We start from the raw sequence: 25810 nt of genomic DNA on the forward strand, positions 1-25810 counted from the left end.
GGGCGATCAGCGCTGGGGCCGTGCCGGCACCTCGTCCCTCCCCGTCCCGCAGCTCTCTGTCCCTCGCCGCCAGCCGGAGCCCCTGTCCGGCCGCGGATGGATGCGGCGATGCGCGGGGCAATGGTGCCCTCTAATGTCGGCCGACCCGGAGCGCCGGGCGCTCGCCCGCCCCGCTCCCCCGCTCGCCCCGGGGAGCGCGGCCTCGCCCCGCCGCCGCCCCACCTTCCCCGCATCGGCAGCCCTTGTCTTCCCGCACCCCGCAGCCCCCCTGGCTTGTCGGCGTGCTGTCCCGTCATCCGGTCCCCGGGGGTGGCTGCGGGTGACCCAGAGGCCTGAGATGCTCTTCACCGTGTAAGGGAGCTCCGGGCTGGGCTGTACTTGGTAACAGGCTCTCTGCTTCCCCACAGAGATCTCTCAAGGGCATAGTTTGCTGGGGACACTGCTCTCCGGGCCACCAGCCTGCAGACAGCCCTGGGAAGCTCAAGGGGGACCAGGTTATGGAAGGTGCGGATTTTAAATCCATACGGTGTGCACAGTGCTTCTAGAGTAAGGAAATACATCACAGCTATAACCACCATCCTAGAGATTTTTCAAGTTGCTCCAAGTTTGTGTGATTCTTTGACAAGATTTATTAGTAGAAGAATACACTCACTTTACTTTGTGAAAAATTAGGGTTGAGGTGTAACTTAGCTATCATTGAATCATAGAATGGCTTGCATGGCAAGGGACATTAAAGATTATCTTGTTCCAATCCCCCTGCCATGGGCAGGGACACCTTCCACTAGACCAGGTTGCTCAGAGCCCCATCCAGCCTGGCCTTGAACATTTCTGGGGATGGGGCATCCACAACTTCTCTGGGCAACCTGTGCCAGTGCCTCACCACCCTCACAGTAAAGAAATTATTCGTAATATCTATTCTAAATAGGTATTTTGGTTTAGAACAGTTAGCCCTCATTCTGTCACTACACTCCCTATAAAGAATCCCTTCCTATCTTTCCTTTAGGCCCTTTTTAGGTACTGGAAGGCTGTTCTAAGGTCCTAGCTGTTCTAACTGTCCCAGTGTGTCGCCATAGGAGAAGTGCTCCAGCCCTCTGATCATCTTCGTGGGCCTCCTCTGGACTCACTCCAACAAGTCCACGTCCTTATTTTGGGAGCCCCAGAGCTGGATGCAGCTCTCCAGGTGGGGTCTCATGGAAGTGGAATAGAGCAGCAGAATCCCATCCTTTGACCTGCTGCCCATGCTGCTCTTGATGCAGCCCAGGATGCTGCTGGCTTTTGGGCTGCAAGAGCACATGGTCAGGTCATGCTGAGCTTCTCATTTACCAATGCCCTCAAGTCCTTCTCGCCAGGGCTGCTCTCAATACATTCTCTGCCCAGTCTGAATGTGTGCTTGGGATTGCCCTGACACACATGCAGGACCTGGCGCTTGGCCTTGTTGAACTTCAGGAGGTTCACACAGTCCCACCTCTCCAGCCTGTCGAGGTCCCTGTGAATGGCATCTGACATCATAAGGTATGGAATATCCCTTTGGTTAATTTGGGTCGGTGGCCTGGTTTTGTCCCCTCCCAGGACAGCGCTGATGCTGTGCCAGTGCTGCTCAGCAGTAGCCAAAACACTGGTGTGTTACCAACACTTTCTAGCCAAATTCCTTTTTCTCCTTTTCAGAAGTGAGCATTTTGTTTCCCCTTTTTCAGTCACCAGGAACTTTGCCAAACTGCCACTTCTCAAATATGACAGATAGTGACTTTGCTCAATGGCAGCTCTAATCCTGGCAGTCAAGACAAGCAGATACAGTTGTAGAGGATGCAGACCTTGAGACACTTGTCTGGCTTCATGGAGGCCTGGCACGTCTTGAGGAGTCTCAGGAGTTTTTTCTCTTGTACATTTTCCTGCGGCAGGTTCCCTCTCCGTGAGCGGTTGGCAAAGTAATACAGTGCTGTGGGATCTGGCTGTTCCTTCTCTTGCACCCCAAGCTGGATTCCCTCTTCTTATCTGCCTCTCCCTCAGGGCTTGCTCCCTCCATTCCCTTTGATGGGGTGTTGAGATATCCTGCAATGACGCAGCATGATGAGATAATCTTTCCTCCCTCCTCACCCCTCAGCTTCTTGTTTGTATTCTTTGATTAATTTATCTTCTCGCCTACAGCTTTAAATTTGCTTTTAGGGTAGTAACTTTCTGAAGACGCAGCACTAAAATTTTATTTTTTTCTTAACCTAGAAAAACAATCACCTTGTAATCTCTCTGCTAGAATCATAGCATTAATTTTGCTGCGAGCATTGAATGTGGACCAAACATTGCCCAGCCAGTGGTGAAGCTGCAGAGGGAGTGGTTCAATGAGCTCCCTTGGGGAAGTCCATCACATTCATTTTACAGCAGTTTAACCATAATAGGGCTGCCATGCCCACAATCAGGTGGGGAGTTAATTGTACCTGGATCCAGCAGCGCACCACAAGCACGTTTATACAATGCAGAACAATTGGTGCTGTGACTCATTGCTGGGAGCTCAGCCTATGTTATACGTGGGGCAGCATCTAGGGATACATATGTGCCATCCACAACAGCACTCAGTACACATCCCATTAGTCTTCAGCATCCCACAGATCCAAAGAGAAAACAATTGCCACGTCCCCTAACAGAGCAGAAGAGGTGGAAGACCACAGGTAACACTGGCCTAAAGGCTTTCTCTAATGATTTGCAGTACACCCACTGACACAGCTATTGCTTAATGAGACGGATCTTGAGTTTTGCACAGAGGCTGGAAGGACCTGTTTCCTGAGGTCATGGTTGGAAATGTTACTAAATACTCTGATTACATGTGGTTGTAATGTCCTTTGGTGGACGGTGGAGGCCAGGAGAAAGTCAAGTTTTTTCCTGTGCTATGACCAGGTTGAAAAATCATCAGGTTATTCTGTGGCCTTAAAAGTTGCCCTTAGCAGTGGCTCTGAAACTTGTTTTAGGAGCTATTGCTAAAACAAGTGTGTAGGGCACTGAGCTCCAGGTGCCTGGTTCTGTTTCAAGTAGGATGAATTTTAGACTTTAGGACAGGACAATCAGGCACAAAGAGATGAATTTGTACTTCATTCTCAATTAAACTTTAATTCCAAAAAGGTGCAATTAAAGACACACCCTGATGCTGTGCAAGATAGTAGATATCTCACTGCCCCCCAGTGAGCGTGCATGTGAAGGCATTTCAAAATTACATGGACCAAATTCTTCTAGTGTGAACCATGAGACACATTCTCAAACATAGTCATGACCACGTGGATCTGAAACAAATGTTTTCCTAACAGTAAAAGCAGAAGAGGAGCTGGATGAAAGACTTGAAAGTTAAATCCTGGCAGCATGGAAATCAGAGGCAAAATTCCCAGTGAACTGGGGTCAGGGTTTCAGTCTGAAGCCAAGTAATCCAGATTTTGTACTTCTCAAAGTAAAAGTGAGTCAGCTGGTCATCGTTGGTATTCAAAGAGAAAATAGAAACCAGGTGAAATCATTTAAGCTGACAGTGGCCAAATGGTTGTGAGTTTGCTCTGGAAGGAAAGAAATGTATCTGGAGGTGTTATGTTTACGGAATCTCATTGCTTTCTAAATCAAATGCACTTGCTTTGCAGATGGAAGAATGGTGCTCTTTTTTTTTTCTTTCTTTCTTTTTTTCTTTTTTAACCACGAGGCTGCAAATTTAGTCTAGAGTATTTTCTTTTCATGCACCACAGCCATTAAGCAAGATTTGCCTCTGACCTGCCCCAGCAATCCTGCAGCTTCTGAGGGCACCTCCAGTGGATTTGTGGTGGTTGTTGCTTCACCTGTGCAGAGATGGCTGAATTTGGCAGCTTGATTGATGAGGCTCAGAAGGAACATAACCCACTACTCCCCTGGCTGTACTGGGCAATAAATAAAAGGAATAAATCCTTATTGTTTTGAAGTTAGTGAGGAGAGAGGCTGGGCAGACCTGCTGAGTAGATTGGTGTCGGTTTTAACAGGAGCCTTCAGGACCCAGTCAAGGTTGGAAGTTGGGGAATTACTTCCCAGCACCCTCCCTGGGGCAGTTTTACAGAGCTAATCTAAAAATTTGTAGAACTTCCTTGATTTCTGGGTTGTGAGCCTGTGATCATCTTGGGATAAGCTTTAAAAGTATTTTGAAATAATTTTTAAAAACAAATAGCTCTTAGGGATTTTGTCTTGGGAAAATCTGTGTGTGCCACTCATGTCGTGATGCCAGGATTGGATCCTAACAGTGTGCAACGTTTGCTCTGATTCTTTACAAAGAGAGATAAATTTAATTCACAGGTCCTGGTGTTGTTCCAAAATAATTCTGAAGAATTATTATGAGAAATGAGCTTTCAAGAGAGAACAATTGAGCAGGTTTGGTGTTTTCTTGTGTCAGACATACCTGCAACATGTTAGAAACACATCCTCATCCTTTGTTCTGAAGGAAGGCCATGCCTATAGAGGTTGAAATTGGAAAGAAGATAATTGAGTGGTACCATGCATATTCTGGCTTCTTACAGCAAAATTTCAGATATATTTGAAGTGGGATTTAAGTATATGGTAGAGTAGGTTGAGCATAGGGATGTGTCTTCTAAACTTTTCCACTCTCATCTATCTGTCCATGCTAGAGTTGTATTCAGTGTTCAACATTGGTTTTGCTGAATTACCTTGAAAATTTTCCCCAAACCACTGTGAAGATTCATCATATACCCTTCAAGAGCCTTTAGTGGGTTCCCCCTACAATCTCAGTGCTAAGGAGTCCATGAGGAATTCCCACTTTCAGCAAAGGTGGTTTGATTTCTTTTTGTCTCAGGTAAATTCAAGCAGAGGTTGGATGGGCAGGCCAGAAGGAAACAATGAAGCATCTCCAAAGCCTTTTGGTGGTTTGAACAAAAACCCCAGCTTTTGTAGGACTGTCATTGCTCTTGTATTCCTAACTAAAATCAAGATGGTAGTAGTTCTCCCCAAGTAGCCTTGGCTACAGCCTTTATTGCTTATGCAGGGGATGCAGACCACCTAGCTGGCAGAGAGGATACCTCCAGGGACTGGTGTCTTCCAGAGCTTTGAAAACTTTGGTTTTCCTGGTTCAGTTGACTGACAGGCAGGGGTGCATGCTCAGTTCCAACTTGCAACAGTGTGAACTCCAGGATTTGGTCTGACCTTACAAGACCATTCAAGCCTTCATCTGAAATGAGGTGTTTTGCTTAGGGGGAGAAGAATAAGGACCTTGGATGAGGCTTTTTAAGTCATTTAGAGCCCAGCTAGATCAGGGGTTGTGTAGTCATGTTTGCACATTTCACCACTTTCAAGCTGCTGACAAATCCAGCCATGCATGACCCTGGATACCTCTGTTTCTTCCAGCCATAGGCAGCAAATATCTGCAACACCGGTTTATCCCCCACTCATGTAGGGGATGAAGCCATGGGGTCAGCTGTCCTCTTTCCACTACATGCTATGTTAGTTCCATGCAAGGCTGGGCAAGGATTTGGCTTACCCTTGTGTGCAGGGAAGCTGTATCTGGGATGTGCAAGGTTTTACAGACACATGCTTTGCCCTTTTCTAGTTGCTCTATACAGAAACACGCGCTAGCAGGAACACTGGATACACATCCGTGTTTTGTTTGTGCTGTGTGTAGCTTTGTTGGAAGGCTGAATGACAGAGAGATTCTTGTTACATTGTGTTGCTGGTGGTCTCCTGAATGCTTGAGATTTATAAATCAGGCAATTGTTTGATTCTGACACAGGAAAATGTTTTGGTAAAGGCAGAAGCTTGAGACTAGCTGAAAATGTCTGGGACTCCCATTGTGTGCAGAATGTAATGTGTGCAGAGGAAATCTGCAGCATTCCTACAGCAAACCACAACAAGAAGCTCCATACAGCCCCAATCAGTCACAATTCTCATATAAATTATAACGGCCTAAATGTTATTTAAATGATAAACAGCTTTTGCATTCCAGACATTGCTGCAATTCCAGGAGGTGGCTGCGCAATACCAGCTGAATGAAATATTGCACGTTGCAGGCAAAGTATGAGGCTCTATTTGTGTGTGCATCTGGATTTGTCACTTCTAGCATATTCTTTGGCTGTGAACCTTGGACTCCCAATGCACTGTGTGTATCTTGGAGCCCAGGGCTCCATCCATTATCCAGCAGCGAGTTGTCTGAAGACTGGGCATGCCAACATGCCAGGAAGCTGAAGACACAACCACAGAGGCAGCAGAAGCATTCATTGATTCTGCGCTGTCACCACGGCTTATTAGTGTGTGGAGCTTTGCCTGGACCCTGCTCAGCAGCTGATGGAATAACCAGACCTTCATCACAGTTTCCTACACAGATGGACAGGTCACACTTCTTAAAACAAGTGTGGCTTGTGGAAGAAGAATGTCAAGTCCAGGGGAGACAATCATTTGCCCAGCAGCGAGGTCATGCAGCAGACCTGGGCTTTCACTAAGGGTCATCTAATTCTTGCTGATTCTTCAATGTTCTGGCATAACAGACTGGAGGCATTTGCTGTTTTTTGATGTCCCTGCTTGAAGGAGAAGCAGCCCAGCAGCCCTTCTGCACTGCATGGCAACAGCTCATTGAAACTTGAGGGGTTTCTGTTTGCTCGGGAGATTCTGGGTAGGGAGATGATCCAGAGGTGAGTTCTCTGGCTGAGCTGAAATCATCCTACACAAGGTGGCACTCAGTGTGAGCAGGCACAGGAGACTCCTGCCCTGGTGAGGTCCTGCTGGAGTCCAGGAGACTGGATGGGTACAAAGAACTGAGTTTTTCTTCCTATTTGGTCATGTTATTTTTGGTGTAACTCTCCTGAATTCAGGCCACAGGATTTTTCCAAAACTCTTTTACAATTGACACAGTCTCTGTCTCATCTGCATGTTCTGTTGTCAAATTCCAATATTCAGAAATGTTCTCTTTTAATTTTTCCAGAATATTAGAAGAAACTGCCCTGTGGTTAAACAAGGGAACCAAAGGATGATTGAATCTGACTCCAGCCTCTTCCACAGACTTCCTCTGTTTTCAGGGAAGTCATTAAACCCCTCTGTCTGTTAGAATCCCATCTGCAAGACAAGGAGGATTTAATACTTTTCCCTCTTCTGAGTCTCAACCTCTTTTTGTGTTTATAGGGCACCAAACAGGGCCTCAATATTAGTTGGAGCTTTGGGAGTTTACCATTAAAAAGTTAATAATAACCAGCCATATTTCATAGAATCACAGAATGCTTTGTGTTGGAAGGGACCTTTCAGATGAAATGTGATTTGCAGTTTAATATGCTAAGTAACAAAGGCTTTACCAAGAGAATGAACAATAGGCTTTTCCATTTCACAAAATAATTTGCTAGGCATAATAAATACACCAGCATTTTTATAAAAACGAATTATAAATAATTGCTTTTTGCTATTTAATACACACATAGAAAAAGCCAAAAAAATACAGCAGCCACCAGGAATCTGATTTCATTGTCAATTTGGACTGTCTCTGCAGTTTTTATGAAAATCCCTGAAGACTGTGCTATTTTTTAAACTAAACATGGCTGGTTTGGTTGGGTTTTTTTTGCTGGCCATGTGAAGTCTTTTTCCGTTCATTAGTGAGCTGCTTTTTTCATGGACACAATTAGACAAAGGAATAAATCAGTCAACAAACTTGGGATACAATTTTGGCAATACCAGGCCATCTATGCTCTTATTTGCTTAACTGTATAAATCTTTCACCAGAATACAAATGAGGCCCATTCCCTTGGTCTTGGGGTCGGGGAAAGAGAGGGATCAGGCCAGATCCTGCAGATTTGATGATTACCACCTACCATGGCTGGTGTTAAGCAGTTTCCCTCATTACAGCCATTCAGCATTCCCACTATTGAGGAATCACTCTGAGATAATTCTTCCATTTCCTTTCTCATATTACAGAGTTTAAGAAACATCCCCAGGACAATGGCTCCCTGAGGACTGTGTCTCTGTGAAGGGTTGTTATGTCTCTCCTTGTCTGAATGTCTGCCTGCCTCACTGTTTTTGGTGAGGTGGCCTCTCAATGCTCTTCCAAAGAGAGGAAGGGTTATCTCTGCTGCTTCTTGGGCAGGGAGATGAGGTATGTTCATAATGATTCATCTCGCACCTCATGTCCCTCCTGGCACCCCCAGTACACAGCACACAGAGGTGCTGTTTCTCTTTGCAAGGAGAAATGAAGGTTTTGCTGGCAACAAGAGGCAGTGATTCCCTCCCTGGCATTCCCAGCCAGCTGTCATGCTTGCCATGGCTATGGATGCGTACCCACAAGGGCAGGGATTTGTGACTGATCTATGTTGGAGCAGGATTTGCTTTATCCCACTGATTTTTTGTGTAGCTGAAGAGACCGACCAGTTTAAATTTGTAGAGGATTGAGGCCTGAGAGATGCCCCTCATTTCTGGGTAATACATTTGCATTTTCATCCCTCTTCAAGGTTCTTTTGAGGCTGTAAAGCTTGTTTTGACCCTCTGCAGACTCCCACCCAGGGGACCTTGTATTCCTCCAGATCATATCAGGCTCCCTCTCTGAAAAAATACAAGGTCAGCGAAGGATTTGAGATTTATTTCCCCCCAGTTTATCATTTTCCAACCAACATTTTCAACTTGCGCTATTGATGTGGGTGGATTTTCCTTCCCTATGCATGTGCTAGCCTTGCTTCCCATTCCAGTAATTTAAAAAAAAAAAATCTGCCCAAGTAACATAAACAGTGAGCCTTTATGATTTTAAAAGATGTTCTCAGGTTTCCTGCTCTATTTTTTTCAGGGATCACCAGATAAATAGGGCTCAGGAAAGATATACCAGGAAGGGCAACTATAAATACTCCAAAATTGCTGAGAATAAGTGTCCAGGCTTAATGCATAACTAATGGACTGATCTGCAATTTTACCACAAGATATTTATCTCCTTGCTTGTTTTCATGGTAGTCTCCCTGAAATATATGTCTATTCAAAGTTTATTTATCCTACCCAAGAAAATTCATTTCCTCTTCATAACCTTTCCTCCCCAGTTTCAAAATTAATTTTGTGTTTCAAAGATGGCTTGTCTGTGACTGAGTGCTACCCATGGTGTAGGCTATAACTGAGCCAGAAGGAGCCTTTAGATAAAAGGGCAGTGCCAGCTTATGCCATCTGTCATTAGTGGTGCATTATCACTACAGGTATAAATGAGCTGGCCCCGAGCTGCATGGCTGCAAACGTGATGTTCAGCAGAGCATAGCTGGGAACAGGGTTAATCTTCATCATACTTAGGCTCCTGCAGACATTTTCAGTCAGACTTCTCACTCAGGGGAGGAGGAGAATCTGCCTTGTGTCGTTCACACTGGCTATATTTCCATCAGTGCTCCTGCTGCCACATTCAGCCCTTAGACCGACTGATTCATGGGGCAAGAGTCTAAAAATCAGGTGCTGAAAGTCAGGGAAGTCCCAGTTCCTGTGCAGAAGACCTTGCAAGAGGATACTGAGATGCTTTGAGGCTGCCAGCATCTTGGCCAGGTTTGGAGAATACAGCTCATCCCTGCATCCTTGGGGCCAGGGCAGCATGGACATGACCTGGCTCATGACTTGCAAAGATGGCTTAAAACTGCCACCTTCTTGCCTTTGTCCTGTGTGGGTCAAAGTGCTGGGATGGGGAGAGAAATTATCCTGCCCGAGGAGACTACGGCTAGAAGAGGATCACCTAGCTGGGCCCAGGGCACTTCCTTACTTGCAGCCTGATCTGGGATGCTAAGGAGCAGGCTTGGGTGCTGAGTCATCCAGGGGTGTACAGGAACTGACGATCAGAGCTTATTCTCCACGGACCTCTCCACATCAGGCACCAAGTTTAGCTTCCTGCTTTTTAGAACTGTGCCTTTTGCCCCAGAGGCTGGAAATTAAACTCTGTGGTTTTTCACTCCACTTCCCTTGTCAATGCCAGTAAAAAGAAGCCAAATCCAAGGGAGAGCATGTGGCTGGCTAGCTGTTTGCACTGGCAGGACGAGGCTCCTATCTGGTGGAGAGTGGCTGCATCTGCAAGTCGTTGCTTCCCCGGTCGCCTTGCTGGGATCTGTTTTCAGTTGCTGCTGAGACAAACTCACCAGTCAAAACAGTCCCAGGCAGGAAGGTTTCCTGTAAGCACTGTTTTACATTGCATTTGTATGAGTCTCTTTTTTGGTTGTCCTGAAACATCCATAAACAGAGTTCTGTCATTAATTTTACTCTTCTATTCAATGATAATTTGTGCACTGTGTCTATCCAGCACAAACCAGGGAGTGATGATATTGGTACTGTAGTGAAGGACATTCAAAGTGCAGGCGAATCCATTGTTTTGCTCTGAGATGAACCAAATGTTGAGCACTGATCCTTTGCTAAGCTGGGATACATGCTGGGTAATCGTCCTTGCTCAGTAACAAATACAGATTCTGGCATCTTGTGAGCTGGATCTGCTTGAGTGCCAGTATTGCTGTAGGAAAGTCATTTTTAAAGGTGCTTTTTTCACTCATGCTCTGCGTTTGTGAAGGGTTGTTTCTGTGCAATCTCCAGTGATATGGTACCCAACCCTTGTGAGAGATTTAACCTTTAGACTTCTCCCTCCTTTGCCAGGAGGTGGAGCCTGGCAGCCTTCAGCAAATCCCAGAGCTCAGTGGTGATATGTTGAGCAAAAAGGTGTGCCCAGAGATCTTACAGTTCACTCTCCCCGGGCTTGGTTGGAATCCTAGAGCTCTGACAACCACTCCAGACCCAAGCCAGCAGACATCTGTGTGTGTCTCTGTGTTGATGTGTCTGTGTCAGCCTTCATGGCGAGTCAAGACTCTGTTTCTGAGCAGAGGTGTTACTAAATTAGGGGAACTGAATGACATGGTCAAGCGGCAGCGCAAGAAATTCAGATTGGGCAGTAGGAAAAACTTCTTTCCCAGATACTTAGAGAAGGGGCAAATCTCTTTTCTTGGAGATTTTCAAAGCTTGCCTAGAAAAAGCTACAGTTGAACTGATGTGTTCAAGCAGCAGGGTGGATGAGATCTCCAGTTCCCTTCCTTCCAAAAGTTCTATAATTGTACAAAGTCAGAGCATTGGAATCTCTGCCTTCTTTTTCTCTTCAAAATAAAGATAATCCTCAACCAGACTTCCAGGCTTCAACGAGTGAGAAAACAAACAAATAAACCCCCAAGCAAACAAGCAAGCAGACTAACAAATAAAACCCTAAGTAAACAAGCACGCAAATAACAAAACTCCCAAAGGCCAAATAAGTCTTATTTATTTCATTCCCCAGTCGGCAGTCAGCCTCATGATTTGTGTGGATTTAATACCTTTTTTTTTTTTTTTTTTAATGTTTTTGACCTTGGCTGGAAATCTGTAGTCTGAGTGGAGTCACATGTGAACATTTGCTAGCTCAGAATTACTATAAATTTGCAGCACCTGGTAAAGGATGGAAAATGGCTCAAGTAAAGGTGTTGGTGAGAGGGGGTCTGACTGCATATAAGACTTGTGTTTGTTCTGGGATCTGTATAAACCTTCTGGAATTGGAAATAGCTGTTCTGCTGTAAGCTTCACTTGCAACCTCCAAAAGTAAAAGCAAAGTGCCTTTAATAAAGAATTAAAACAGTCATCTCTCCTGAGCCACCAGAGGCAATAGAAGTGAAGGAAGTGAAACAGTTAAAAGAGTTGAAGAGCTTATCACGTGCTCTTGTTTGGGGCAATGTTCACTTTCACTTCCCTGGGACACTCCAGGTGATCTTTGTTGTGATGGTGCTTGGGGCAGTGAGCCCACCTGGGACAAGGCTGAAGAACCAGATCTGTGGTTTGATGCATGGTTATTTTTGATCCTGCCTAGCAAGTAAGCAAAGGGAAGAGGAGAAAAGACAGAAAGAAACATTAAATCCACGGCATGCTGGCTCAGCACCTTTCACACTGTAAGCTTTGAACTGTGCACACAACTCCTGCGCCTTATCTACGCTTCACATTCTCAGCTAGGAAGTGCCTTCGTGTCGTTTCCCAGCCTGTCCTGCAACAAGTCATTGTGCTGTGAGCATTATGAATGCAAAAACCAGCTCTGAAGGTGAGGAAGAAGCCTCAGGAACGAGGAATGAGACCCTGGGGAAGAATGGCTACTTAGGAGAGGCCAAGAGGGGACAAGTGATCCGTGTTGCCTATGTGATTGCAGCCCTAGACCTGACCTTTCTCTTCATGCAGATGGGAGTCATGCCTGTGAGTATGGGTTCTCTTGCTTCACAGCACATCTCCTTCAATGCCAGGCTCTGTAGTTTTCCAGCAAAGTCAGAAGATAGCTTCTAGCAGGAAAGAGGAATGGTATTCTTGAAGCGGAAAGGAATACTTGGTATCCTTACCGAGCAGGCAGGCTGTGTCTCTCTCCAGGGTACACCTAGGCCATAAAAGCTGCTTTATTACATGGGCTGTAGTAGCACCAAGAGCCCTTTCCTGGCCTGAGGGCTCTGGGTGAAGCTGATGTAATTTGTGTCTTCTTGCTTGGACTGTGAGAGTGACCCAACCAGCAGCTATCAGGAAGCAGAGGTTTCAGATCAAAGGTGGGTTTTTCTGAGTGTGTAATTAACCAGCTCAGTGGGATTCATTGCTTCTCACTTACTGGACTCTTCTGTCTGATTTTATAGAATGAGTGAGGACTTTTAGTTGGAAAAGACCCTTAAGATCATTGAGTCCAATCAGAAACCTAACACTGTCCCTAAGTGCCACATCTACACATTTTATGATACCTCCAGTGATGGTGATTCCACCACTTCCCTGGGCACTGTGTTCCAGTGCTTGACAATCCCCTCACTGCAGAAACATTTTGCAATATCCAATCTAAACCATCCCTGGCACAGCTTGAGGTCATTTCCTCTTGTCCTATTGCTAGTTACTTGTGAGAAGAGACTGACCTGACCTGGCTACAAATCCCTTTCAGGTGGTTGTAGACAGAGATAAGGTCTCCCTGCACCTCCAGGCTAAACAAAAACATGACACAACAAAAAGATGAATCAGAAATAGCTGTCCCTTGAATATAAAGCATTTAAATTAAAAACTCCAAAGTATTGTGGCTCTTCAAGGTGTGCATCAGTGTTTTTTGCAATCTCAGGCTGTGGGTGTACCATCCAGTAAAGGCAATATTTGCTCATCTTGTATTGATTCTGGCTTGCTTGATTAAACAACAGTTCCAAGACTTTTCCATAGTCATCTCCCAAAGGATGCTTGGGCTGCTTCAGGTGCAGGGTCTGGAGGCAGGAAGGCACTTAAAACTTCCCTCATCCCCCTTAGCAGTTGCTGAATATGTGCAGCTGTGTTGAACTGCAAAGGTAAATGGTGATACAGACTTGTCACCTGGTGCAAAATTGATGGTTTTGATCACATCCCCCTGTCCTTCAGGGTATGGGACAGAGACATTTGGTCTTTATTAACCAACCAGTGTCTGGCCTGATGAAGATTTCATCTATAGGGGTGGGGAGCTGACGGAAGTCATTGTTTGGAGCTGTGATCTTCTCCACACAGACATTAATATGTTTATTCATAAATATAACATGCTTCTTTTCAATTTATTTGTTGGGTTTGGTTTTGGGGTTTGTTTGTTTGTTTTTTAGTACTTGGCAAAGAGCCTAGGTTTGGATTCAGTGGGGTTTGGCTACCTCCAGACAATCTTCGGTGTCCTCCAGCTCGTGGGAGGTTACATTTTTGGAAGGTAAGTGAGAATGTTTCTCATGACCCTTTACATAGCTGAAAAAGGCCAGGCATTTTTACACTTTCATAAAAATCATTTAGTTCTTGATTGTGGTTCTGTTGAAATGTTTGAGGATTTCATAATGAGCAAGGGAAAAATAAATGCTATTATTAGAAATACTGCAGCATAGAAGCAGCCTTTATATTAACTTAGCTACATTTTAATGACACACATTTAAGTGTAACAATATCCTGGGAATGGGCTTAAACCACCAGAGCCCTCAGAGCCCAGGTCCTAACAGCTTAATCCTGCAACTATTTTACAGCCATTTGTAACCTTAGAAGTGTCTTGTGACTGGGAAACCAAAAAAAAGGAGGGTCTTTATTGATGTTAAGTAGAGCTGTCAATGAAAATAATTGAATGCTGTGTCATTTCTTCAGCTGAATCTGCATCCATGTTGAATATGAATTTAGACTTGCATGGACATTTAAGAACATCTAAGAATCTTTTAAGATTATCTATAAACTCAGCTATCAAAATAAGAAAAGAGTGGAAAAGACTAGGGTTTTCTGTCTCTTTACCCCATGGAACAGACTTTCCTGTTCCTAATGACATGTAAATAGCCCTAAAAAATTTGAGTGGTGGGAGAATGCATCCGTAAAGACCAGGAAAAATAAAACCCTGAAAAAGATGTGTAATTCAGTGACAGAAAACTAAAATGAGACTGAGCAAATCTAACTTCTCTTCTTAATCTTGCTACTGGTTAACAAATTAATAAATGGATAGAGTGCTGGTGTGTGCTTCAGTTTTTGTGCATGGAATTGACTTTTCTGGATGACGTAGATTGGGAGCTCTACAGGACCCTCTGGTACATGGGGTGTGGTGCTTTGAGCATCTGATCTCAGCCCTTGGACAAATTAAAAAAAAAAACCACCAACATTTAATTCTGCAGTACTGCTTGGAAGAAAATGTGTTCCTAAAAATGGAGATGGTGAAAAGGGCCCACTTTTAATGCTTTTTCTATTAATACACAAACCTAGAGTAGTATTTCTGTCCTGGATCTGGTGCCACCTGCAATCTGGTTCTCCTCTGTGCATGTCATTCACTAATACCCAGAATCACTGCTGAAGGGAAGGAAAAAGGCAAACCAGAATCTGTCTGGGACTGAAGGTGTCTATTGCCAGATTAAAGCCAAAATTTGCAGTGTAGGTTTGAGATAAAAAGGATTTTTCTAGACATGAGACTGCTTTGATATCAGTGTAAGGGTAAATTAAATAGAAAATAGGAAGAAAGGGGAATTGGAGAGAATGTGTTGCTTAGCTCAGTTGTTTGGGTTCTTGCTTGATGCTGCTAAACCGACATGAGAACATAAAGCACTGTCTTTACCCTTAAATAACAAAAAAAAAAAAAAATTTCCCACACCAACAATGTAATGATTTGTGGTCTTTAGGTTACAAACAGCAAATGTAAACTTCCCTGGCTTACATGTAAACAGCAAAGTTTTGACCTGTACCTCTCCCTCAACACAAAACCTTTTAATTACTTAAGCTTAGCTCTGTTTGTAGAGCAAACATGGCATTTTTAGGGAGCTGTTCCTCTTAGTGTAAGCACAACTAATTGCTATGCAAGGTAATGTTCCTCTGCCAGCTGTAATACGTAGCTTCAGTCAAGTGGAGGAATTACCCTGAGAAACTCTATCTAAGGCCTGTTTTATGGCCATCTTAGCCCCTGTTGCTCAGAGCCCTTTCTGTGGCACTCTCAGACTTTGTCCAACTTCAGCTTTTTAAGCATCTTGGACTTGAATTACAGCAAAGAGTTGGAGCTGGGTCAAAACCTGATCCAGCTGGGCTTTTCGCTTGTTTGTGTTTTGGGGCTTGGGGGGTTTGTTGTTGTTTGTTAGTCTGTTTAGTTGTGGTGTTGTTTTTTCCCCTTAAATAGAAGCAAAACTGATATACTATTATGAAGTCTTTGGGGTTTTTTTAAACCTAAACAGAAACACAACAACCTTGTGCCATTTCTGTACCAGGTTTGCAGATCAATTTGGTGCCCGAGCAGCCTTAATCCTCTCCTGTGCATCTGGAAGTGTCTTCTTCCTGCTTATGTCCCTCTCCACCAGCATCCCCCTCCTCTTCCTCTCCAGGCTGCCAGGAGTGTTCATGCATGGGATCCCAGGTAAGGTCAGTCAGGGATGAGTAGCTTTCCAAATTGCTTTTACTGCCTGATTCCCCCGCTTCTTGCTTGTTTCAGCGGAAGTCAACAGTTCAACAACATGAAGGAAGGCAGGAGATCTCAGGGTACTGGTCCTCAGGGATTAGATGGTGGGAACATGAAGCAGCAGGTGGATTGGCTATGGAAAGCAGTGCTTAGTAGTCTGTAGTTCCAGGCCCATCTTCCTATATAATCTTGAGGAAATTGTTTGGCCTTGACCATCCAGACATGGGTAAAAGTCACTTGCTGACAGCAGTGTTATCCCAGACTTCTCAGATGCCTTCAGGAAAGCTTTTTTTACAGGAAAGCTTTTCCCTTTCTCCTGGTAAAATGAGCATACTGGTAAAAGGTAAAACATTATTACAAAAATACCTTCCATTACCCACTAAGCTGTTCTGTTTTGGCTGGTTCTGTTTTCCTATATATTTCATGTAAAAGACATAAACTTCAGCTACTAGAAGTCCATGTAACTCATGCAAGAGGACTCAATAATGCTTCTTGCCACTTCTGAAGTGGTTTACTTGAGTGGTTTGAATGGTTCTGTTTCTCATGACTGATGGGCTGAACCAATTCCACTCAGTGATGTGCATGAGCATGTGCCCTGGGATTGAAAGGACCATTTTGTGGTGGGCACTCTTTCTGTGGCATAAAGATCTGTATAGAATGATTGGGTTGGAAAAGACCTTTAAGATCATCGAGTCCAACAGAAACCTGGTCTCTGTAACTCTCCCCCACGCCACCACCACCAGGTACTCCCAAAGGGATTTGTGTCTCCACATTAAACTGATGGAGTGTCCCAGTGTAGCTGATAATCTCTGCTGATCAGGCTGTTATGTTCAAAACTGATGGCCTGTGGAGCTTCCAGAGGGGAGGGCCATTGTTTAGAGGTTCTCTTCCATGCAGAGTATGAAAATTATGAGCTGGGGAAACTGTCTGTGGCCAGAAACCAACCCAGAAAAGTTTTAATTGGGGAAAGAAACCCCCAAAAAACAACAACAACAAAAAGCTCTTAATGGCTTAGCAATAAAGCCATAGGAACTGCTGGAGCATCTGCTCAGACCCCGTGGCAAGCTTCTTTTAAGGGATATTTTTTCCCCCCTGCAGGTGCTCAGAAGGTTATTACAGATATGACTACTCCTTCCCAGCGTGCTGGTGCTTTGGGGAAGCTGGGCCTTTGCTTTGGAGTGGGCATCATTGCTGGTTCTGCCCTGGGAGGTGTTCTCTCCACCAAACTCGGGTGAGTGGCTCACCTGTTTGATATTGATTTTGTTGCAACCATTGAGGGAGCTGGGTAAGAGATATTTTGCTGCCCTACAGCTTTTGGTATCTTACTCCTGGTGGCAGTAGAGGACCATACCAGAACTCAAAATTTTGCTTTCCATGCTGCTACAAAGAATGCTCCCACTGTTTTCAAGGAGATCTTGTTGAAAATCTCACCTTCTCCTATTTAAATATATTTTAAAACAAGCTGAATTGAGAGGTGGATTCTGTCCTTCTCCTGAATGTCTTATCTTTGGAGCAGAGTGTGATGAAAAGCAGCACACAGGGCATAGCCTGCTTTTAAGAAATGGTGTTGTACAACTGAGAAATGGAAATCAGGAGCACTGTGAAGCTTGTAGAGAAAATTGAGTCCTTGGGGGATGCTCAGTATAGGACAAGATCTTGGGATACAAGAAGGCAAGCTTGGGACAGTGGGGGAAGAGAGTGAGGAGGTCTAGCCCTGTCACAGCAAGATGAAGCACACACCTGACAATTCCATGTTACCCTTCCACAGCCTGGCACATCATAGCAGGCTGCTACCTTCTCTTATAATGTGCAATAGCAAAGAAATGCTCAAAAGGTATGGTGTGCCAGAGAATTTTGCAGGCAGTGAAGTGCATGTGGCTGTAATCTCCTTGCAGGATTCCCTAGCAGTGCTCTGGTGGGGGAAAAAAAATCCCTTGTGAACTTTCAAACTTTTGTTTTGCTCTACTTCTTTTTATTATGGATACTTGCTTCTGCAGATTCAGGTTAAAATAACTCTACAGAATAGGATAGAGGGTAAAAATCCCTCTCATCCTTGTCCTAGTACCATAAGCTCTGTGGACTGTGTATGGTGACCCTGATCCCCTGGGTGTTTTGCACAGGGCACGCTGGATTATGATGTGGGGTGCCATGTGTTGCTCTCTAAACCCCATTGTGCATTCTGGTGCTGCAGCAATGCTATTTTGTGTGTGAAATCCTTTCATAGGTTAATGGAGTAGAACACTTTAACCTTGCAGCCTTAGGGAGCAGCCCTGAAACCTGTTGGCTGCTGTACCTTGGCTGTGTTGGACAAGTGACACAAGGCTGGCCAGGAAGATTCATTTTGTAGTTACATGGTTACATAAAATTAAAATTGGAGGCATACATAACATTAACTGATCAGCATTTAAAAGTATTTGTAGACGTTGCTGGCTGAGTGCAGGTTTTAATACGTATTTTTTTTTAATCAAATACAGTGATCGTAGACTTTTATGTGTTAACTGAAAGTAAAGGTTACCTCAGTTCTCAGCTTTGGTTATATGCCCATATTTAAACATCAACATAGAAGCAGCATTGTTATCTAGCAAAAATTTATGGGGTTTCAGTTTCAGCGTGTGCATCAGTCACAGGTTTATAGAAAACCGGCATTGGGAGGCAATCTCCTGTTTCATTTAATTAGTCAGAGGCATTTGCTTGACGGCAGCCTAGCTTTTGGGTGTTAGGGCTTGGTGCTGTCAGACAACAGGAGGCTCCCAGACTCCCCGCTCCCTTTGAAAGCTTCTGGACCTTAAACTTTGTGTCTGCAGCGTAACGCAGAGAAAAGTGAACCTTGTCCGTAATTGTGGGAAAGTAAGGCAGCTGCAGGTGGAAAACGACCTAACTCTTTGCTTTCCCATGCAGGGGGTTGTTTCCTTTGCATCCTGCGGAGGGCAGCTCCGGCTCGCTGTTCCTGCCTGGCAGCCGAGCAGCCCGTCGCAGTGGATTTGGGGCTGCTCTTCAGTCCTACCTACGGCAGGACTGGGGAAAGCAGCCTGTCCGCCAGCAGCATCTGTTTCATTCCGTGAGGATCTGTGCATCCCCCTGGAAGGACGATAGACGTTTCTATTAGCAAGGGACGAGCTCTACCGTGCTGGCAGGGCCCGCCTGAGCACCCCGATGCACAGAGAGGGTTGATACAGTAGCTTCAGGCTGAGAAAGCCGCTCCGGTGTTTGGTAGCGACCTTTGCTGCAGCCAAACCCCACTGTGCTTAGCTCCTCTGCCCGATTCCAGTGGAAAGATTAGAGGAACAACCCACCTGGCTTTAGTGTTTTGGCTGATATCGGTGGAGAGCAGGAACTGAGCTGACAAAAGCTCTGTGCCACCAAACAGCCCCCAGAGCATCGCCATCGCCTCTGGCTGTGTCTGCGGCACCGACCTGGAGGGAAAGGAGTGGGTGTTGCATTATGGACACGCCCGAGGCTCCTTGGCCTTGTTGCTGTATCCCACAGCCTGGATGTTAATCCTCCCTCCCTGTTTCCCACATTTGTACAGGAAGGCTCCAGCTGTACTTAGAGCTGCGTAATCACTTCCATTTTTTTTCTTCCCCAGAAGAATGACCCAATCACCTTCCATTGAAAAGAAGCGGTTCTGCTGTATCATGGAAGAGCAAAGCTGGAGATTTCTGTCCACTCTGTGTTCTTTGCTTTCCCTCACCACAAAGCTGGCCAGCGTTCCCTGTCTGTTGTTGGCCGCGTTATTCGTATGTTAGCAGTGCTTTGTATACAAGAGAGGGAGTAGAAATCAGTCTCAGTTGCTCAGCTGATGTAATTTTGGTATTATTCTTCTGTATTGTATTTACCATTGATGTATTTGACCTAAAGAGCTGGTCTGTTCTTGTTTTCATTGTTGGAATAATATTTGTCAACTCTTACTTATTAAGGGAGCCCTGGGGAAGTTGAATGTCTTGTTCTGATTTGCATAGGATTTTTTGGATGTTAGATCCTGACCTCCGCTGTTAAGCTGTAACCGCCAGCTCCAGCCCTTCCTCTTCTTCTCTCTAAAGTGCTACGTTTCCCCCCCCGTGTTTTCCAAAACTTTGATGGTCAGGCAAATTTCACCACCTGAGGATGAGGTATAAGCCAATTTATTAACACAAGCAGTTGTAATCTTAACCATTTGGAAAGTGTTTTCATGTTTGTATGCCTTTTTTAATTGATGTTTTCTGGTAATTGATCAGTTGGGTCAGGATTGTGGATATAAAATACCTATCTTGAAAAGAACTCCTGTAGTTCAGCTGAGGTCTACACAGGTTCTTGGAGAGTGCAAACTCCCTAACAGCTCATCCACAAAGGGTGACTGAGAAAAGGAGTTCTGTTTGCACTCTGCAGAGGTTCTCCCTCCCCGTACATTTTCTGCAAAGCCATTGTGGGGCCACTTGCTGCAGGTGGGTGCACCCCTGGAGAGAGGTGATTTGGTATTTGCAGCAGACTTTAGTGGCAGTCCTGTGGGTGAAAGGTGAAAGAAGGCAGCTGGATTAGTTTTCAAGTGGAAAGATGGGTCTAGGTAGCTAATTACAGAGATTTCATCCTTTCTTCTGGGACTATGATTAATTGCATTTGGCTGCTTTTTGCTTTCCTTCTAACAAGGCTGTAGAGAATCTCTGCTGCATGACCCAGGAATTGTTTGCTTTCTATGGACACGGAGATGTTTCTTCATTTTAGTGACTCAGCTGTAGGCTTAAATCTCTTGGAGCAATTATTCTTTTGATTACAGCAGGCTTTGGGAATAGTTTGCTGGGATTTTTTTTTCCCCCGGCTGTGCTACTATCCTTCTTCCTCATGGGGAAAAGAAGGAACTTGTTTGCCTGGAGTAGGGAATTGCATTTTATTTTTTTAAAAACCCATTTGAACAATGTCCTCTGGCCGGGAATTTCTCATCGCTTCACGGCAGAGTGGAAAAACTGTGGGTGTTGAAAGGACTGAAGGTTGGGAGCTGGGAAGGCGAGTGGGAGCATGGCAAAGGGTGAGAGGGTTGTGTTCCCTTTCGGGACAAAGCAGGGCATTCTGCTTCTGGGAGCTGCTCCTGCTCCCTTCCAGCAAAAACTGTGATGCTTCTCTGCCTGGGATGATGCTGATCAGCCAAGCATCAAGGACTGGTGACGCTTGTACAGGCATTGCTTTGTCCTTTGTATCAAGGCACTTGGGAGAAAGAGAGATGGAGTCTGCTTGCTAGCAAGTCATCCGTGTTCTGCAGCATGGACTGTCACTGCTGGTTGAGCTCTGTGGTGCCCTGGGAGAACTGGGGACAGAAGTGCAAATGGGCTGGTTTTTTCAAGGAGCTGATGGTTTGGGGAAGGTGCAGAGGGCCTCAGTTGTGGCCTTCTCTGAAAAAACAAAACAGAATCTAAAGGGTTTTTCTTATCACTTACTCTGCATGGCAGCTATCTTAATTTGGAAGCCATGGCCCCAAAGTTTATCTGTAAAGTCTGTGATAGAGGATCATGCATATCATCCCTCAACAACTTGCTTGTTCAGAAGTCAGGTCTAGGGCTTCTGTCGTCTATTCCTAGCACCAGAGTTTTCTCGTTCTGATGACTTGTTTAACCTATTCTTGAATCTAAGAAATGCCTCAGCGCAGTTTGGGTGGAGTTCACCTAATCTTAGACATCTACAGTGGAGATAGCTACATCTAAATTTGATGTTCAGTCTCTGTTGTTGGCAGAGAGGTACAAGTGCTTCTGCAGCATCGTTTACCTCCTCCTCATGAAGCTGTTCTGAAGTGGCTCAGGGTACAGTCTGCTTCCTAAGCTTTTTCTTGCTTGACGCCCAAGTCCCAGAACATTATTTCTGGCTATCAGCACATTGTACCTGTGGTCAGCGTCCTGGAGTTTGATGCTGGATTGTGAACTTACCAGAAGTCACCAGGATGCAGGCCCTGAGTAGTTTTCTGTCTGTGCTGCATTCATATAACAGATAGGTCTGCACTAAGCTCTTTCCCAGCTCTTCCTTCCTGCAAGTCTCTAACCTGCCTCCTGCATCTAGGCCACCAATTTTTCGGTTTGGGTCCCCTGGCTTTCTGCTATGTACCTGCTGGGAGATGATGCCACCACTGCAAAGGTGCCCTTTTTCCCCCTTAGCCCATCTTCAGCAAACCTGGTTCTTCTGTGCTCTCCCTATAACCCCTGGTCTGAACTCCAGTGGAGGGAGGTGATGATGGGGCCAAGAGCTCCTCCGTGGTCCTTCACCCGTAGGTGGGGCCCTTTCCCAAGGGAGGAAGAGTGGGATTTAGGACAGGAGCCAGCAGCTCGTGGGAGGGAGAGCCCGTGCCTTGTGGCTGCCCTCAAGGCTATGGGGTGTGGCTGAGGAGGGCTAGGCTTGGGTTGAGCTAGTGGGGGGCCTGTTGGCAGCCCCTTCCTCAGCCTTATCAGGTGTAGTCTCCATTTTCCTTCAAAACCCTCATTCCCACGTATCCTTCTGCAGGGATTTTGGTGGGAGGGCTCAGAGTGTGACTGTGCTGGCTCACACGGGATGGCCACCTGCCCCTTCTCCTCAAAGCACCCTCCTTCTTCCTGGCATCTCTACCTTTAGGGGCTAGCTGCTTCATTTTCCCAAAGTAACTATGGTGAAAAGATATTTTAGAAAAAAAAAAGTATCCAGAGCTTCCTCCTGTGACTGGCTTGTGCTGCTTACAGAGAGCTGAGGTTTGGAGGCTGCTGGGAATTGGCTTGCACCAGAGCCATGGGAAGAGGGACTCCTGGCAGGATTTGCCTGGTGTCCCTCCATGGACTGACAGCAGTTACCCAAGCAAACAGGCAGATAGAAAATAAAAGGCAGAGGGGGAAGGATATCTCCAGGGTAGCTAAGGAAATTACCCTGCTGCCTTTTCCAGCTTTCATCATGCCTGTGCACTGGGGGAGGCTGCCCTGCCTTGCCACCCCATGCCTGGAGTCAGAAAGTGAGGGGGCGGTGGGTGAGCGAAACCCTGGTTTGTGTGCGTGGTTGCCAGATCACAATCAAAAGCGTGTGTGTTTGTGGAGTCAGCTCTGCTAAACAATTATGGATGTTTGAACGCTGCTCCCCTCTCCTGATGCTTTGAAAGCCCTGGGTTTCTGTGCAGCACAGGGCCCTGCCTGGTTTGTCCTTAGCTGAGTCCCTGCGAGGCTGTGCAGAGGTGGTGGCTGATTTTTCTTGTTAAACCTGGCTTAACAGCCCCAAGGAATAAGTAAAAAGTGGGGGGAAAAAATCCACAAAGAAACCAAGACTGGAATTTTATAAAAAGGCACAAGGTATTTTGGGTCCAGCCCTGCTAGCAGAGGTCGAGTTGGAGGGCTGAATGTGACCCTCACAGCGCAGGTTGCACAATGAGGCAGTGTCTGCTCGTGACTCACTAGAGCTTCATCTGCTCTTCCCACTCCTGGAATATTTCACAACTGGGCAGCAAATCCAGCAGTATCACTGGGGATTGAAATCCAGGAGAATACTGTTTTCTTTGTTAACAGAAAATAGGAAGCACAGAATAGCCTGTGGTTAGGTCCCTGAATTGGGATTTGGGACTTGGCTCTGCTGTGATTTTCCCGTGATGCGAGTAAGTTATCCCATCTTTCTGCACTGCTGTTCCTCATGCATAATACAGGGCAATGAGGTAGCGTTTCCTTCCCTCATCCAATACATTCACAATATTGCTATTTAGATTATACAGCCTTTGGGATGCAGACTTCCTCTATCACGATGTATGCTCATGCACATATCTACTACCTTGAGGGAATACATCCCACTTTCCCTGGATGTACGCTCTTTTTCATCCCCTGGTGTCCTAGGCAAGCAGAGTCTTTGTCAGCCCAATTACCATCCCATTCTGGGGGCCTCGTTTCTCTTTTTTTTTCCTTTTTTTTTTCTTAGTTGTTTGAAAAGAGCCAGTGCCAGCTTTTTTTTTTGTCATGGGAGAGTCCCAGGGGCTGTGGGCTGAAGCACAGGGCTGAGGCCAGCAAGACCTAGCAGAGGGACCTTCAGTGCAACCTGAGGTGGCCCTAACTTCCTCCCTTCGTGTTTGTACATATTCAAATGGGCAGCTCTCTCCTTTACTTCTCCTAATCCTTTTGATTCAAAGGGTCATGCTTATGTTTCATTCTGATCTGCTTCAGTGAACAAACCCAGCTTTGTGGTGAGGCTGGGGCAGGAAGGATGTGGTGCTTGTGTGGGAAGGACTATCAGACAAGGGAGGGAGGGAAGGTCAGGATGAACGGAAATGTGCGGATGTGGCATGTGAAGGGTGGACTGGGAGGAGTTAAGACTCCTGGAGTTAGGGAGATGAGGAGTGAAGCTCTGCAGGAAACAGATTCAGTGATTTTAGGTGTATTCTGTCACGTGGGGCAGTAAGATTAGGGCACCAAGGGGCTTGGGCTGCAAGGAAGGAATGTTTCCAAAAGAGACCTTCATGTGCCACAGGGGAAGAAGGGAACAGCACACCCACTGCTGCTGCTTTGCCTGAAATATGACTGCTGTAAAGGATGGGTGGAAAAGCAGCCCTTTTGGAAGACTTTGGGCTTGGCTTTTAAGCCATTCCCAGTGCTTTTCTTGGCTATTGCTGCTGGATTGGTGGCATGAGCAGGAGGTTGCTGGGTGGCTGGAGAGACGAAACACCCCATTGTCATGAGGTGCCAGTTCACTTGTGGGCCAAGGTGAAGGCCAGACTGCTTGAATGGGGTGTTTAGAATGAAATTAAATGGGTGTGACCTTCTCATGACCTACACTAGCTTCTGTAGCCCCACCCAGGGTTTTTGTTTCCTCACAGTCTCCTTATGAAACCCTGCTCACAGCCACACCACCAGAGCCAAAGGTATGTGAAGCATCCGGGCAGTGAATGCGGCCAGAGGGCAAAGGAGTTGCTGAATGGCCATCTCCAGGCTACCCCTGGCACTTGTTGGGGCTTGTCTCTTCCACCTGATAAACCATGGGATAGTGCAGCCCAGCAAGAAGGTATTTCCAGCATCAGAAACTTCTTGGTGCTCCTCAGAGTCCTCTCTGTCAGTGAGCAGCTGGAGTGCATGGAGCCAGTGTGTGGAGCTCTGCCTGGGGATGGATGAAGAGATGACCAAGAATTTATGGGTCAGGATTAAAGGGAGGACAAGACAAGTGACATTGTAGTCTGGGTCTGCTGTAGGCCATCCAACCAGGAAGACTGAGCAACTGACACCCTCTATTCAGATAGGAGTGGCCTCATGTTCACAAGCTCTGGTCCTAGGAGGGACAGCATAGCTGGGCATAAGCAATGCAGGAGGAGAGAACTTCCTGCTCCAAGTAATACAGGAGCCAATGAGGAGGGGTGTTATGCTGGACCTTGTTTTCAGCAAGGAAAGGCTGGTGGGGAAGGTGAAGCTCAGGGACAGCCTTGGCTGCAGTAACCATGGAATGGTGGAGTTTGAGATCCTTAGTGCAGCAAGGAGGGTGCAGAGCAAGCTTTCTGCCCTGGACTTCAGGAGAAAAGACTTTGGTCACTTCAGGGATCTATTTGCTTGGTAAAGTACCATGGGATAAAGCCCTGGAGGGAAGAGGGGTCCAAGCAAGCTGGTTGATACTCAAGGTTCATCTTCTCCAAGCTTAGGAGAGGTGTATCCCAACAAAGCTGTCAGGAAAAAATGCATGGAAGAACAAGCAGCTCCTGGAGAAACTCAAACAGAGGATGCCTCAGGGAAGCCTTCGGAGGGTAGAAGCAAGGACAGGTAACCTGGGAGGAATACAGAGAGATTGTCGAAGTAGCCAGGGATCAACAAAAGCACTGATGGAATTAAATGTGACCAATGACAGTGAGGGCAACAAGAAAAGCTGCTTATAGGCATGTGGTTGATAACAGGATGATGGTGGAAAATGTGGATCCTCTCCAGAAGGAAACAGTAGACCTGCTTACATGGGATATGGAGAAGGCTGAGGCATCAATGATGTTTTTGCCTCCGTCTTCACTGGCAAGTGCCCCAGCCACACTGCCAAAGTCAGTGC

At 45.8% G+C, this 25810-nt stretch overlaps 1 protein-coding gene across 2 annotated transcripts in view; it reads left to right on the plus strand.

Moving 5' to 3' along the window:
- The first annotated feature begins 892 nt into the window (after positions 1 to 892).
- SLC22A18 (solute carrier family 22 member 18) overlaps positions 893 to 25810 on the plus strand; it is a 70476-nt gene continuing 45558 nt past the window's right edge. Inside the window, exons 1-4 of one of the 2 annotated variants that reach the window (XM_032112407.1) lie at positions 893 to 12165; positions 13551 to 13648; positions 15654 to 15799; positions 16940 to 17072. In XM_032112407.1, the coding sequence (XP_031968298.1) occupies positions 11992 to 12165; positions 13551 to 13648; positions 15654 to 15799; positions 16940 to 17072 (551 nt within the window). In that variant the 5' untranslated portion in view covers positions 893 to 11991. The remainder of the gene's footprint in view (positions 12166 to 13550; positions 13649 to 15653; positions 15800 to 16939; positions 17073 to 25810) is intronic. The other variant, XM_032112406.1, reaches the window with a different exon arrangement.

This window comes from Corvus moneduloides, chromosome 6 (genome assembly GCF_009650955.1).
Source record: "Corvus moneduloides isolate bCorMon1 chromosome 6, bCorMon1.pri, whole genome shotgun sequence".
Taxonomy (NCBI): domain Eukaryota; kingdom Metazoa; phylum Chordata; class Aves; order Passeriformes; family Corvidae; genus Corvus; species Corvus moneduloides.